This window comes from Eptatretus burgeri, chromosome 14 (genome assembly GCF_056783735.1).
Source record: "Eptatretus burgeri isolate ZD-2024b chromosome 14, Ebu_testis_v1, whole genome shotgun sequence".
Classification (NCBI taxonomy): Eukaryota; Metazoa; Chordata; class Myxini; order Myxiniformes; family Myxinidae; genus Eptatretus; species Eptatretus burgeri.
In genome coordinates, this window is record NC_140974.1 from 43967192 (window position 1) to 43984075 (window position 16884).

At 43.8% G+C, this 16884-nt stretch overlaps 1 protein-coding gene across 11 annotated transcripts in view; it reads left to right on the forward strand.

Moving 5' to 3' along the window:
• The window catches only part of LOC147013058 (sterile alpha motif domain-containing protein 9-like), a 49863-nt gene that overhangs the window by 24463 nt on the left and 8516 nt on the right, over positions 1–16884 (forward strand). For 6 of the 11 annotated variants that reach the window (XM_085854545.1, XM_085854549.1, XM_085854553.1 and 3 more), the window contains one exon: positions 2193–3033. In XM_085854545.1, the coding sequence (XP_085710671.1) occupies positions 2394–3033 (640 nt within the window). In that variant the 5' untranslated portion in view covers positions 2193–2393. Of the gene's footprint in view, positions 1–274; positions 449–541; positions 876–2192; positions 3034–16884 lie in introns of those variants that run through there. The other 5 variants (XM_085854548.1, XM_085854550.1, XM_085854546.1 and 2 more) reach the window with 3 other exon arrangements.

A 16884-nucleotide genomic window follows, 5' to 3' on the forward strand; every position in this document is an offset into this window, starting at 1 on the left:
ACCAGAACAAAATGGATTTCATACATTATTTTGTTTCCCTCGTCACTCTTATTCTTTGCAGAAGCATTATGATGAGACAGTATGAATTGTAATTAATGCTCCACCACACGTCTTCCTTCCCTTCCTCTCACCTCTCGCTACCTTCCTTTCCCCCACCCCTCCTCACTCTCCCTCCATCCTCGCTCTTTCTCCTTCCACCTTCTCACTGTCCCCCCCCCTCTCTCTCTCTCTCCCCCACCCCTTCCTCTCACCCCCTGTTTTTCCTCACTCTCAGTATTCCCGTCAGCAAATCGACGAGTGGTATTTGCGAGTACAACTAATGAAACGGAAGACCAAGAAGGAACCCGAAGAAGTAAAGGGCAAAGATGGAGTCATGAGGAGGAACCTGGATAGCATTCGGGTTTCAGCCGTGACTCCACAACCCTCAAACCCATCTAGGCACAGCCAAGTGAGCCTAACAGAATTTTTTTTTCCAATAATTCACTTCTCCTTAGAGAGATAGATAAAGAAAGAGAAGAATAGATAGTAAAAGAAAAGAAGAAAAATACAAAATTTAAAATGAAGAGAATTGTGAAATAATAAAATAAAAATGATATGATTACAAAAACGTGAAAGAAACAAAGAACAAAGATGTTGGGAAGAAGCCGGACAGATTTCATTTACTCCCCAGGCTCAAACGCAAGCTACCAGGGGTCCATCAGCAGGGAAGCAAAGTCCACACAGCATCAGGATATGCTACAAACATAATGAAACGGAAGACCAAGAAGGAACCCGAAGAAGTAAATAGCAAATTTGGAGTCATCAGGAGGAACCTGGATAGCATTCGGGTTTCAGCCGCGACTCCACAACGCTCAAACCCATCCAGGCACAGCCAAGTGAGCCTTACAGAAAAATTTCTGCAATAATTCACTTCTCCTTGGAGAAATAGATAATGAAAAAATAGATGGTAAAAGAAATGAAGAAAAAACAAGAATTGGAATGAAAAGAGAATTGTGAAATAATAGCCGTTGAACTATATAGCTCTTTTCGAGTAGTTTCATAACGAAAACGGATTTAAATTACGATGAAAAATCTTTTTTTTTTGTCTTTAAAGTAGGTTATTGTGGGGGCTGGCAGGATTTAGCTTTGACGTATGCACACTCACCTCTCACCTGTCCAGCCTGAGTTTGAATCCCACCCCAGAACCTTCATCAATGTGTTTTGCATACACAGCGAGGCATCAAGTTCATCGATTTCACTGTTATTCAGATGGACTTTAGGCCTGGTATCTCGTCTCTTAGCATTAGTAAATGGGAATTAAAGATCCCACTTTCTCTTTCATGAAGACTAGGTAAATTATTTCCAGCACCCTCAACAAACTACAAATTCCTGCCTGGACAATGGGTAGCATATGGTCTTTTTTGTTGCTGCTGCTGCTGCTGCTGTTGTTGTTGTGTTACTTGGAGTTGGGAGGAGGAAGGGATGCGGACTTGGAGTTGAGAATAGGGAGGGACGTGGGAATTGTAGTTGGGAGAGGGAGGAGGGATGCGGAGTTGGGAGGGGAGAGGGATGTGGGCTTGGAGTTGGGAAATGTGTTTTGTGTTGGACTGGAAACATGGCACAGGTGAGCTGGACAAAATTGATTTTGCATCTCCTTTCATTGTATAAGTATAATTCCTTTCATTCGTGACCCGATATAATTTTGTATTGGTGCTTAAAAGGCACTGTGTTGTATTCCAAGGTGCAGCATTAAGCTATGTGACTCATCTCAGTCATTCGCGAAAACGAGGTGAGTTATTATTGGCGCTATGAATGAATCTCAAATTCTTACTCAAACGTCAGGCCTGGCCAACCAGGTTGTGATCGACTTGAGCCGACTTGTAAGATATATTTTGGCCGATAAAGGCTTAGTAATAGTTTTGTATGGATACATTAATAGTATCCAAATGAAAGACTTCTTAAAAAGTCCTTTAATATTCATTATTTTATAATTCTGATAAATATCACCATTATGAATTATGCTGCACAGCATACAATTATGAATCTGCACAGCATACCATGATGAATCCGCATACCATGATGAACCTGATTTATGCTGCACAGCACCTAGTTATTGAACAAATTTTTTTTATATAAAAAAAACAATGTTTTTTAAAAATCATTGTGGAGGGTAAACACAATTTTGAGGTGTGCTTTTGTTGTTCATTTCCTAGACTTGAGGATGTCACAACCCATGGTACACCAGCAAGGTAGTTCCACTGCACAACCTGCAACCACTGTTGGTGTCAATTAAGCTGTTCTGGTGGGCGGCTCAACAGGAACAACAACGAGTGCTCCTCCTTCACTGGCTACCATATATAAAGTGGATTATCCTCATCTACCAAAACATATTTGTGCCAAGTAATCTGGCGTCAATGGCCAGCAAAGAAGCAGCAGGTGACACTGCATCTGTGGCCAGCAAACGCGAGTCTATGGCTGACAATGCTGCAGCCCCTGGCCCAGCGTCTGTGACTGGCAAGTCAACAGCTGGTGACACACCATCTGTGGCCAGCAAATTTGAGTCTATGGCTGACAATGCTGCAGCCCCTGACCCAGCGTCTGTTACTGGCAAGTCAACAGCTGGTGACACAGCATCTGTGACTGGCAAAGCAATGACCGGTGGACGGGCATCTGTGGCCATAAACGCAGGGGCCGGTGGATGGGCGCCTGTGTCCAGCAAAGCAGCAGCTGGTAGCCCAGCATCTGTGACTGATAAATCAGCAACCAGTACCCAGGCACCTGTTGCTATTAAAACAGCAGCCAGTGGACCTGCATCTGTGGTTGACAAATCAAAAGCTGCAAGCCCAGCATCGGTGAGCAACAAATCAGTGCCCGATGACCCGACGTTGGTGGCCAGCAAAGCAGCGACTAGTGGCCCTACATCAATGGCTAACAAAGTGGCAAAAGGTGGCCCAGCATTGATGGGAAACAAAGCAGTGCCAAGTGGTTCAGCATCGATGGCTGGGAAACCTGCAACAAATAGTCTGGCCCCAACAGTTGGCACAGAACTCTCAGGTAGTGCACCTAACACCTCTTGCCAAGATAAACTTTACAGTGGGTTGAGAAGATAAAAGGACCATGTATGATCTGCTTTGTGATGTGTGTTTTATTAAGAGAATGACAGAGTCGTGGTCACATTAGCTCTTTCAAACGTTTTTATGAAAATTTGACTTTGCAATAAGGAACAGCTATGATCTTTTTTTTATCCCCATTAACCTTCCCCAAGCCCACCTCTCCTCATTTCCAGCTTTTGGTTCCACTTCTCTGATTGAAAGTATGTAGCTGGATCCATCTTGTTCACCTACTGTGTTCCTCCCCCCTTTTTGCCATCATTCTTCCCCACATCCTTTATTCTTGCAATTCTCCCTCTATTTTGTCCCTCAACCTGCTGTTTGTGTGCCCCCCACCATTCTTCATCCTGTTCTTTTCGTTTTATTACATCCTGATTCATTCCATGTTCCAACCCCTCCATGAGCGTTGACACTGCATACAAAAAAACATTGGGACAATACCCCTGGGCACTCACCTGGTGGAATAATGACACTGAGGAGGAAGTCAATGTGGCAAGGAATCGGCAAAATGTACCTACCAATGAACCAATGTTGTAGCAAATATCTATTTTGGGGGCAACCACCCCCCCCCACCCCCGTAAAACCCCTTCAACCCCAATATTATTAAATAGCATGAACAAACTTTGGTACATCATGGGTGATGAAGGTTGTGATCAAGTTCATCGGAATTGCATGTGTGGTTCCTGAGAAGAAGCAAATACATATTTTTGGGGGCAACCCCCGTAGACCATCTTCGGGCCCGATATGTATATGTATATATATGTATATATATATGTATATGTATATGTATATATATGTATATATATGTATATATATATATATGTATATATATATGTATATATGTATATGTATATATGTATATATATATATGTATATATGTATATATGTATATATATATATATATATATATATATATATATATATATATATATATATATATATATGTTTTTTATGGTTATGAACAAACTTTGGAGCATACAGGGTGCTAAAGAATGTGGTAAACTTTCATCAAAATCATATGTGTAGTTTTAAAGAAGTTGCAAATATTTGTGGATGGATGGACGACGCGTCATCCCATAAGCTCCCGAGAACTTCATTCCAGTGACCACACCCTCGGCCGGCTAAAAAATCAGATTGTGACAAATCTTTGAGACAGATTAGATGTTCACAGAACTCATAGTTTGCATTGAGGATATTGTGTGGGTGGGGTGGGGTTTGACAGTGCCATAGAATACTAGAGTTTGGCAAACTCAGCTTGAGTGAAAATTATCGTGAATGGATGATACGTGATCACATGATCAGAAGGCCCCAATATTGTTACGTATCTTCCCCAAGCGAAGTGGTAAGTTGTGTGGACCCTCAGTCAGTCATATTGTTGTGGGCTGGGGTTCGGGAGCGAGGACGACCGCTAGACGGAGCAGTTGGGCCGTCTCCCACCGAACACCGGAATTGAAGGTCGTCACCCCGGATAACTCCGGAGTCGACGGGTCGCTTAAAGGACCGTGGTCGCCAATATTTTGACGGCGTGAGGTAGGGTCCACTTGTCTATTCCAATTTACCTAAGTACTCACGCTATCTAACTACCGGGGAAGCCACACCCTCGGCCGGCTTTGTCCGAACCGAGTCGCTGTTACAGACTCGGATCCGGCGTAACCGAGCTGGAATTACCCAAGCCGCGCCGGTCCAAATAACAATTTACGGCACAATCGGCATCACTATAGCTCAAACCCGAACCATGCTAGGCCAATGAAAACACGAACAAACTGAAACACTTAACACGGGGTTTATTTATAATAGGGAGGGAGACACAGAGCAGAGTTATCATGACTATCAGGAAAGGCAAGGTATAGTGAACAAAAGCACTGAACAATTCCACTTAAAAGACGGGCCACACACAGACACACACACCCAAAAAGAAATGGACCCCGTGGGTCTTTATTTGGTCCCTCAGCCCAGGAAGGAAAGGCGAGCTGGGGACCAGAGCCCTGTCGGTACCTGGCCGCCTCGTGCGGTTAGGCCCGCGACTGCACGTGTGGGACCTGTGGTCCATGGGAGCTTGGATTGCGAGCAACAGAGACTCTAGGCTCGGCAACAATGATACGGTGCCCAACGTGGGGCGAAACAGGAGCAGTGGTGACGAGCCCAGACACGAACCAACCGGCAGCAATGATGATCACCTGCACGAACCCTTCTCACATCGACCGACCGCCCGACCACCTCAGAGGCCCCTCATGTTTCTTATATCATCCCTCATGTTGGGTGGTGGATCGGTGGTAACTTCACCTCTCATTGGTCGGGATTCGTGGGAAATCACCGTCTCGGGTAATCTCCTTCCTCATTGGTTCGGTGCTGTTGTGGGAAAATCGCCGTCTGAGGTATTCTCATTCCTCATTGGTTCGGTGCTGTCATGGGAAAATCGCCGTCTGAGGTATTCTCATTCATCATTGGTTCGGTGCTGTCGTGGGAAAATCGCCGTCTGTCCCTGATTGGGCAAGGGACACGCCCTTTCCTTTCCGGAAATAACTAAGCTTTGAGACTGCTGTCTGTTTGTGTGCTCATGGTTTCCAAATTCACAACAATATTTCTTTCTGAAATCAGTTTTGGAGTGTAAAAAATGCCGTGCTGTTCAGCATGGGGCAGTTCCAATTGATCAGACAGAGTAAAGAAAATGCATCTTTGTCCTCGTTATCCAGAAAGGACGAAAATATGGAAAAGTGAAAGCTTATCACATGGAATGGAGAGCTAACAATGATTCGTTTCTTCATGCAGTGTTTTGAGAGAAATTGTTTATGTGCTGTTAAAAACGAGCTCCTCAAAAGCAGGACAAATAAGAAGTAAATAAACCAATGTCACCCATATCTTGCCAAAAGGTGACCACGTGTGACTTATTTAAGGTCACACTGAGGTGAACAGAGCTGCTATCCACCAGGAGCGACTCCTTGAGGAATATCTGCCTACGAGAGATTCCGATGAGAATCGTTCTACAGAGTAACCATGAAAAATATGCATTTGCCTCATAACGTCACCAAATGACATCATAATGAATCAAGCTTGACATATCTAGAAAGCACTCAATCAAGGTGTTCAATTTGAAGTACTAAACGATATGGTTCCTAAAACTTGAAAATTTGACCTTGGGTCAAATATGTTTGACATTAGGCGCTAACCATGAAGGTCAAGGCCAATCGCCACCAAAAATTAATCAGCTGAGCGCCAGACCATCAATTATATTCCCATGAAGTTTGAAGACAATCCGATCAAAATTACTCAAAAAAATAAGGGTTTCGTCGACTCCCTTGATTTGCGACAAAGTGACCTTGACCTTTGACCTTGACCTTCAAAATTTTATGCGCTGAAAGGGACCTTTATAGGCCTCTGATATGCGAAGTTTCAAAAATTTCCAATGATAACTGTGCTCTGCAGAGTGATTTATACGTGATTACAGACAAAAAAAAAACATATGAAGGTCAAGGCCAATCGCCACCAAAAATTAATCAGCTGAGCGCCAGACCATGAACTATATTCCCATGAAGTTTGAAGACGATCCGATCAAAATTACTCAAAAAATAAGGGTTTCGTCGACTCCCTGATTTGCGACAAAGTGACCTTGACCTTCAAAATTTTATGTGCTGAAAGGGACCTCTATAGGCCTCTGATATGCGAAGTTACAAAAATTTCCAATGATAACTGTGCTCTGCAGAATTTTTTATACGTGATTACAGACAAACACCAAAAAAAAAGCATACAAGCTGACTAACATATCTTGCAAAAACTTCGTTTTGGCAAGATAATAACTGAAATGGTAATTGATCCACAGTGAGAGAAAGGGATTCTCTTTTACAGATTCCCTTTCTCCCACAGCGGATCAATATAGTGTTACGGATTTTAGAATCCGGTCTGATGAATGCATCCACATACAGTATCCAGGTCCTCAGACAGTTATTTCCTTAAATGCATGTTCAGATTAGCCCCATCCCCATGTCTAATAGGATATTAAATGTGATGCGTTGAGAAGGGTAAGGGATAGATCCCCTCTCTTATGGGAAGCTTTTGTCTTTACGACAGACACGTTCACACACATTTCTTTCACGAGCTCTGAAACCCGCCCTCATTTTTCCTCAGTAACATGCTTTCACGAGCTCCGACACCCGCCTTTTTTGAGAGCGCACGGGTCGTCATGGTAACCATGCACCAGTGGGGTGGGGTGAGCTTGGGACGGACTGACCGGCGGAGACAGTCCGGAGATATAAAAACGAGCGAGAGGTATGTTCTGAGGAGAAAAGAGGAGAGAAAAAGTGTGAAGAGAAAAGCGTGAGGAGAAATTCGTCAGGAGAGAAAATCGTGAGGAGAAAAAGCGTAAGAGGAAAAAGAAAAAGCGAAAGGAGAGAGGAAAAAGCAAAGGGCGAGAGAAGCGAGCAAGAAGCGGGTGTCTGACTAGCGCCGACGAAACAATTCGTCCTTCCCAGCGCTTTGGCAAGCGAGCGTGTGGTGTACGTGTGGGTGTCTGACCAGCGCCAACGAGACAATTCATCCTTCCCAGTGCTTCGGCAAGCGAGCGTGTGGTGCACGTGTCGGTGTGAGCAGCGCCACCAACAAGTGAGGCACAGGTCCATCACCAACAACACCAGGGTCTAAACCCATGACGGACAATCTCGGTGCCCTCCAGACTTCGACTGGCATTCAAGGCTGCCCCACGAGAGGGTGCACGGCAAAGCTGAGTGCTGGCGATGGACGTGACACGCACGCATTTCAGGACGTTTTCGCTTCACGGACGACTACTCTGGTGAGCGAGACGATTCTTTCCCCTTCCCTCCCCCTGAATGATCCGTTGGGTACTCTTGTCTGTGTTTAGCTGTAAGTAAGTCAACCCCCGATACGCATCTGCTCTTTGTCTCTTTCCTGGCATTTTGATTGATTTTGCATACGCATAAACACTTACCCTAACCCATCTCCCTATCTAATTACGTGACAATTATCATTTCCCCCTTAAAGAAATGGACATTTACTAGACAATTTATCACCACTGAATTGCTACTTATTACATCGAGATCCTGGTACAACTCTAACAGCATGGCATACCTAATTAAACATCCTAATTTCCCTTTGAATGCATATCCCCCCCCCCCCCTCAGACGTAACAGTATGTTTGTGTCAGTAACAGTCCAAATAAGCAATCCCCAACTGTCTGAATAAATATATTGTTTCATTTTGTGTCTGCATATCCAGTATTCTTGTGTGTGTCCTGACGAGCTGCAAGACAAAAAGCTTTGACAATGTCTTCTTTTTTCTGCTCTTTTAAAATTTTGTCCTACCAAACGTTTATTCTTATTTCGTTTGCGCTGTTTTTTCCATGCACACAGTTTGTCAATTTTGTGCTGAAATTAGCGATTACATTCATTGTATTGTTACGGACTCGGGGTTTGAGGATTACCGAGAGGGGAAGCACTCGGATTCTTCCCAAACGCCCGACCCTGTAGTCCGACATGCCATGGAAAACTCTGCAACCCGGCGAGTTGTGAAGCAACCACGAACGTCAATTAACTTCGTCAACTCCAACAGGGTTAACCGAGGAGCTGACTAGGTTAACCGAGTTTTGTGCCCTCTGCGTGCACTCGGACTACTGCCGAGCGGGACAGAGAGTACAACTGGCTAACGAGAGAAAATTACATGGGGTGAAGCTTCCCGTCTAGCAATACCGCAGACTGTGCTGGACCATTAGAAGAAAGGACGCTACGAGCAGGTTGACCTAAGTAATTGACATAGGCTTATTTATAAGGAAGTGCGAGGAAAAGAATGTGGCACAGTGAAGACAAGGGGTTTATTCACAGGAGGGTAGTCATAAAGCAAGGACATACAGTATTCCTGTGGTGTGGCAAAAGGCATACAAGGATACAAATTCATGCAGCAAAGTGACAAAGAGCATAACTAACCCGAACTATCTATCTTTCACAGCTTACTCAGTTTAACATGGCAGGCACCATCAGAATCACTCTGCGGAAGGGTAGATAAGTAAGAGAGATAAGAAAAGCTGAGGCATTGGCGGCCTCTGACTTACCCAGCACATATGTACATGCTGGCACATGCTTAATCAAAGTGCAGGGAAGGTAAGGGTGAGGGGGGGAAGAGGTAAAGAAGAACAAAAGGGGGTGCTGGGTGCGTAATGAAGATGTGCAAGTGGGATGCGGTGTTGGGTGCTTAGAATGACAAGGACAGGGTGCTAGTCACTGGGCGCTCTAAAAGGAGCAGTTGTTCAAGCTTTGCCCTCACTGATACCTCTTGCGCGTCCACAGTAGACGAGTTGAAAAAGAGAGAAAAAATGTGTAAGAGTCAGAACTACCTATCATCTATGGTTGCTGATTTTTCCTCTCACTCAATAATGTGCCTGGACTGCTTGGCACTTGGTCCGCTTCTTCGGTGTTCTGTTCCTTTCCGTTCTTTTTGGAAGGAAACATCCACGAACTTTGCAATGAGCCTTCCATCCCGGAGCAACCGCCACCAACTCCAGAATCTCTCCTTGCAATCTCTCGCTACAGCGACCAACGTCGATACTTAAGGGTCATGGGGAGTGGGAGGGTGGAGTTTGGGGAAATCAAGGGTGAATCCCCGCCTCTTGTGGGGGTGGTTCACGGGAACACAGGTCATGCACCGCCCTTTTTCTTCCAAGCGTGGAGTGCCCATTGGTGCAGATGTGCTCTTGAGTAACATCACCCTCCCTGTGAGGTTGCTGGGCTGGAATCTCCTTCAGTTGTCCCCTGACCATGCCATGCATGTCAGCTCCCAAATCAACATGGGGCCAACAGGCAGCAGTCGCTGTCTGTCATTTGAATGCCTGGGAAGGAGGTGCGGATGGCTTGCTGGATAACAGGGCGGTCCCCGCGGTTAGAGGAACATGAAAAAACAGCAAGCTGTTAGCCACGCTTTTCATAAGCCACGCCCACTTCCCTATGCCACTCCCACTTTAAATAATTAATAATTGGAGGTGGTGTGGGGGTCGTGGAATCGTTTTCGGTAAATAAATAATTGGAGGTGGTGTGTGGATCGTGGAGAATCGTTTTCGGTAAATAAATAAATAATTGGAGGTGGTGCGTCGGGAGGAGAATCCGAAATGGTAAATAAATAAATAATTGGAGGTGGTGTGTGGCTGGTGGAATCGTTTTCGGTAAATAAATAAATAATTGGAGGTGGTGTGTGGGTGGGGAATAGTTTTCGGTAAATAAATAAATTATCGGTTTGCTGGTTTGTGCTGTGGAGCCTCACGTTGCAGACACACACACACACACACACACACACACACACACACACACACACACACATACACACACACACACACACACACACACACACGGAAAACCTGACAATAAGGGATATCTAGCATATATAGCGAATCCAATAAGGGTTTAATGAACATAAATGAAATATTTATGTTGGAAATAAATCAAAGCATGAGGTAATGAAACGTGAGGTAAATTAAAGTCTAAAGTTGAGACGTCTCCACACACATTTACAAAAACAGACAAGGAGAAGATAAAATAAAAGAAAATCCCTCCCTTTATTCTGGCACTTAGCTGGGTGTCCAGAGATGATCTTTTATGAGCTTGGCGATCAACCGCATCATCCTGCGCAGGAAACCGCACCTGAAAATGGCACCAAGCGGCTCTCTGGGCGGGAAACGTGTGTGAGGTATTCGTGTGGTGGTATTCAATGCCAAGGCTCACCAACCGCCATGCAGCTTCTTCTCACGAAGCTGCTGACCCCACTCCTCTCTTCCACCAGGCCCACTCGCCGCAAGTGGGTGCCACCTTTCTTCTTGACCATACGACGGGACGATTTCTCAGGCCCTGAGATAAGGCCATGAGGCACGATCTTCTTCTCTTCTCCTCTCCTCAGAAACGTACACGCTTCACGACTCAGAAACCATCAATGGCTTGCATCTTGCCCCAGCAGGTGGGCAAATTCACACAGCACGAACACGAAAATCGCATTGCTATTTTGTCGTACCAAGAGGAAAACAAAAACGTGATCTTCTGTCTCAACCGCATTCCTCACACCAACTATCTGCTCTTGTCATGCCCTCTTCTCCAACATCACACTGACCAATCATCAGCCACAGGGGCATGGCTTGCTGGTCCGAAGCCGGGAAGGTGGGGTTTTCTTGCCTGCTCCGAACGTTCGGCTTTGTTGTTGTTGTTGTTGTTGTTGTTGTTGAAAACGTGGTTCTTTTATTGCCGGTTTTGCAAATACAAAACATAGGAAAAGGTCACAGGGGGGCAATCACATACTTGGAGAAATTAGCCTTAAACCCTACCTAATTAACACAGCACCACCCCTATGTGGCGACACATAACAACAGAAGCTGACAATTTTCCAGACTTAAATTACATCGAGATGTCTCCTGGTCATCCACGGACCATGCTACCCTACACAATCCTACCTCTGCAATGAAATTCCTCCCTCTACCCCACAAACATAACAATATATTCCCCATCACTACCAGATCATCATTTTAAAGTTTCACGTCGATTGATGAAACAGTTCAAGACGGAGAATTTCAAAAATATTTTCCTTCAATCCAATATGGCTACCAAACAATGTGACATCAATTATTTGCTCACCTGGAACAAGTTCTGGGGCGCTTTTGGGATGGCGCGTCATCCGTCCGTCCAGACATTTGCAACTTTTTCTCTGAAACTACACACACGATTTTGATGAAACTTAACAACATTCATCACCCGGTATGTACCAAAGTTGGTTCATGGCATTTAAGATAAAAATAAAAATCGGTCCCGAAATGTGTTTACGGGTGGGGGGGGGTTGCACCCCAAAATATGTATTTGCATTCCTCTAAGAGACCATATATACAATTTTGATGAAACAACCACAATCTTCATCACCCATGCTGTACCATAGTTTGTTCACACCATTTTAAAAATTGGGGTCTAAGGAGGTCTACAGGGGTGGGGGGGTTCTCTCCCCCTCCCCACAAAAAAGAGGTATTGGCTTTCTCCTTGAAGCAACACACACAATTCTGATGAAGCTTGACAACCACCTTCATCACCCATGATGTACCAAACACTGTTCACGATATTTTTTTTAAATCAGGGTCTAAGGGAATGTATGGGGTGGGGGGTTCCCCCAATAATATGTATTTGCTGTCTTCTCCGAAACCACATATACAATTTCAATGAAACTTGACAAGAACCTTCTTTGCCCATGTACCAAAGTTTGTTCACACCATTTAAAAAAGAATCGGGGTCTGAGGAGGTCTACGGGGTGGGGGGGGGGTTGCCCCCCAAAATATGAATTTGCTTTCTTCTCAGAAACTACACATGCAATTCCGATGAAACTTGACAACAACCTTCATCATCTGTGATATCAAAATTTGTTCATGGCATTAAAAAAATCGTGGTCTGAGGGGGTCTACAGAGGGACTTTACAGGGGTGGGGACGTTTACCCCCCCCCCAACCCCCCAAAAAAGGTATTTGCTTTCTTCTCAAAAATTGCACACACAATTTTGATGAAACTTGATGACCACCTTCATTGTCCGTGATGTACCAAAGACTGTTCAAGATATTTTTTAAAATTAGGGTATAAGGGAATGTACGGGAGGGTTCTCCCCAAAATATGTATTTGCTTTTTTCTTCAAAACTACACACACAAATTTCCATGAAACTGGACCACAACCTTCATCACCTGTGAAGTACTAAAGTTTGTTCACGACATTAAACAAATTGGTGTCTAAAGGGATACACGGGGGGTAGGGTGTTGCCCCCCAAATAGGTATTTGCTTTCTTCTTAGAAACTACGCAAGCAATTTTGATGAAACTTGACCCCAACCTTCATCGCCCATGATGTACCAAAGTTTGTTCATGCTATTTAAAAATTCAGGGTCTAATGGGTTTTACAGTGGAGGTTGCCCCCCAAAATAGGTATTTTCTCTCTTCTCAGAAACTACACACAATTTTGATGAAACTTGACCACAACCTTCATCACCTGTGATATACCAAAATTTATTCACTTCATTAAAAAAAAAATCCACAGGTATTTACTTTCTTCTCTGCTTCATATTGTCGTGTTGAGGCCGAATAACACCGACCTGGATGGATAGCCAGACGGTTTTAACTCAGACGTGAACAGCCAAAACCCTTGGAGATGATGGCGTGTGTGGGATGAGAAACAATAAAGGGCGTTTACCAAGGCGTTCACCAGAACGGAAGCACACGGGTTTATTCTCGAACCCACAATGAATAAATGAACACAAGTAAATTGAACAAATGATGGCTTAATGAAGATAACATCAACGAGTTATGAAAATATATCAAAGGGCGAAAATGAAACGTGAGGTAAAATCCGAATTTCAGACGCCTCCACTCAGTCACACACACAGACAAGTGGAAAGATAAAAAAAATAAAAGAAAATCGTCTCTCCCTTTATGCCGGTACTCAGCTTTGTGTCTAGAGATGACCTTTTAGGAGCCTCACAGTCATCAAGCCTCGTAGCCACTGCATGGGAAAATGCACCATAAATGGCGCCAAGTCGCTCCTCGTAGCCACTTCCATGAGGCAATGCGTGCAGCGGTCTTCAACAGCAGGAGCCCACAAACCGCTAAACAGTTTCTTCTCATGATTGAGACTGCCACGCCACTCCTCTCTCAGCACCAGGCACACTCACAGCAAATGGCGCTGCCTTCTTCCTCGAACATACAACGGGATACTGCCAAGTTATAGTTGAGAGACACGCTCCTCTTCTTCTCCTCCCAAAGTGCACAAACTTCATGACCCAGCCGTACAGACAATGGCTAGCGTCTTCCTCCAGCACATGAGCCCATTCACATTATCACGAACAATGAGAATGGCACTGCTATTTTGTCGTGCCAAGAGGGACCAGAGCCTCACGCTTTGCTTCCAACCGCCCTCTTGCCTGCTCAGAAATGTATGGCTCTGTTGTTGTTGAGGGAAGAACGTTGTTCCTTTTTATAGCTGGCTTTGTAAATGCAAAAACATAGGAAAAGGTCACAGGGGGCAATCACATACTTGGAGAACTAGCCTTAGACCCTACCTAATTAACACAGCACCAACCACTGTGTGGTGACACGTAACAATCTTAAGCTCACAGTTTTCCCTACTTAAATTACATCGAGATGTCTCTTACCCATCCACGGACCATGCTAAACTATACAATCTTATCTCTACTATGGAATTTCTCCATCTATCTCCACAAACGTAACAATATTTTGTGGGTCATAAATGCCTACCAGAGGTTTCCTGGTTTACTTATCCAGCCGCTACCAGGTGAGCGCCCAAGGGTATTGCCCCTATTTTTCAACAACACGCTGGTATCTCCAAGGCTTAGGGAACGTGTGTGTGAAGCTTCCCCTCAATCTGTCCAGCCGTTCAGAAGAAGACTTTTGAAGGTTTTAGGGTAAATCCAATGTGGCTGCTAAACCATGTAACCTATGACGTCATCATTGGGGAACTTTTTTTTCCTCATGGATGGATAGGCGATCATACCTGTAAAGTTTCTCCTCGATATGTAAAGTTGTTTTGGAGAAGAAGATTTTGAAAGTTTTTTTTATTTTCAATTTTAAATATGGCTGGCGAACCACATGACAAATGACATCATAATTTCTTTTTCTGTTGACCAATTTATCCCTAGATGACCCTCAAAAACTTTCATACTGATCGGATGTAGCGTTCTACATTATGTAATTATGACGTCATAAGGAAGGCATCTATGACATCATAAAAAAATCACATAACCCATGAGGAGTACGTGACGTGCGCCAAATTTCAATTTTTTTTTCCATGGAGCGGTTTCAGAGATAGAGAAGTCCAACGTTTCACATTTTTTCAACATGGCTGCCACACCACGTGACCTACGATGTCATAATTATCATTAAAACATTCCACATGAGTAGTTGCACCTATGGTGAAAATTTTGTTTCAATCCAACAAGTGGTTCCAGAGAAAAGGAAATAACAAAATGCAGACACACATGTACGCACGTACGGGACAGATCGCTTAACCCTGCTTTTTCCTTGGCGAGCGCGGGCTTAATAAGCCTTATATATTTGATTAAATGGATTATGAAGGAGCTTTATATATTTGATGAAGTGGATTGTGGTTGCATTATGTAAGCAGCTAAAAACTCAAGTACTGTGGGACCCCGCTATTTACGGATTCACGATTTGCAGACCCTGAGTATTCTCGGTTTATAAAATGCGACCTGCTTCAACAATGGCGGCCCTGTGCTTTGCGTATTTACGGTTTTTTTCACATCTTCGCGGTTTTCCACAGTTTTTTGGCATGCATATTCACGGTTTTTCAGGGGTGTTTTCGCGGTTTTTCATGGGATTTTTGATTTTTCCTCATGAATCACGAACTGCCGGGAATCGATCTACACTTTTTCTAATGAAACAATACCCTGTTATTCATGGGATTTTCCAGGAACATATCCCCTGTGAATAGCGGGGTCCGACAGTACATCATGAATGAGTGATCAGAATGAGCTCTTTAGTTTACAGCTATCGTCATGTTTAATGTAAATATGACAGAAGTTGTAAAATATAACTATTCTTTACATTCTAATGGGAACACCAAGAATCGTAATTTGTGATTTTATGTCAAAGATAAGTGTTACAGGGTGGATCTGGAATTTATAAAACGAAGCGCAAAACAAACAGTAATTGCCATATTCTTGTAGTTGTTCCCATGTTGCACTTTGTTAACAGCAGAGCCGATTCTATCTATCATCATGTTGTGTTAGAATCTTCTATTTTTTGATACATTGACTTAATTTAGATTTGTAACAATTTACATGATAGACTGCAAGAGGGATAGTGATTCTATGTCTTCTCTGTGTTCCATTACCAACTAGATGATAAATGCAGTGCAATGTAGATAGCATAAGTGATTTTGTGTGCTTTTAATAGATGATTTAAGAAGGTATGCCGAACTGGGTAAATGAAACGCCACTGCAAAGCATAAATTTAGTTTCCAGAATCCTAAATTCTGTCTGCGACCCTCTTCCCTCGGTTGTTCCAAGGGACGGGTCCAAGCAAGCTTCAGTCGCCCTCTCTGTTGAGTGTCTCCACCCCCTTTCCTCCTTGGCATCCCTGTGTGGTGCATTAAGTGATTCTTCACCATTGAGAGATAAGGCCAAAAACGATATATAGCAAACATATATAGCACAATATCTCAAAAAGCTATGGACGGATTTGGACAAAACATGGTGGACAGGTTGGGTGTCTAACGAGGACAAATTGATTAGATTTTGGTGAAGATCTGGATCCAGATCCAGTTATGAGAATTTTTGAAACTGATTCTTCACTATTGAGAGCTCGAGGCAAAAAATATATACAGCACGATATCTCAAAAAGTTATGGACAGATTCGGATGAAACTCGGTGAACATATTGGGTGTTTCACAAGGACAAAGTGATTCGATTTTTCTGAGCATCTGCATCCCGGTCCGGATACAGAAACTTTTAAAAGTTTTAAAAATTTATTTCACCATTGAAAAATAGGACCAAAAGCGATATACAGTACAGTTTCGCACGATATCTCCAAAGGATATGCATGGATTATGCCAAAACTTGGTAGATGAGTTGGGTAGGTGACAAAAACAAGCCAATTAGATTTCGGTTGAGGTCGGGATACAGATCTGAACTGTCAATGGGATACAGAATGGAAACTGTCCAGGCTGGCAGAGACATGCACTCGACTGCCCACCGTGATAGTTCATTTATGGTTCGGCAATCTCATCTGTATTTCAAGGATTTTCGAACATACGGCTTTG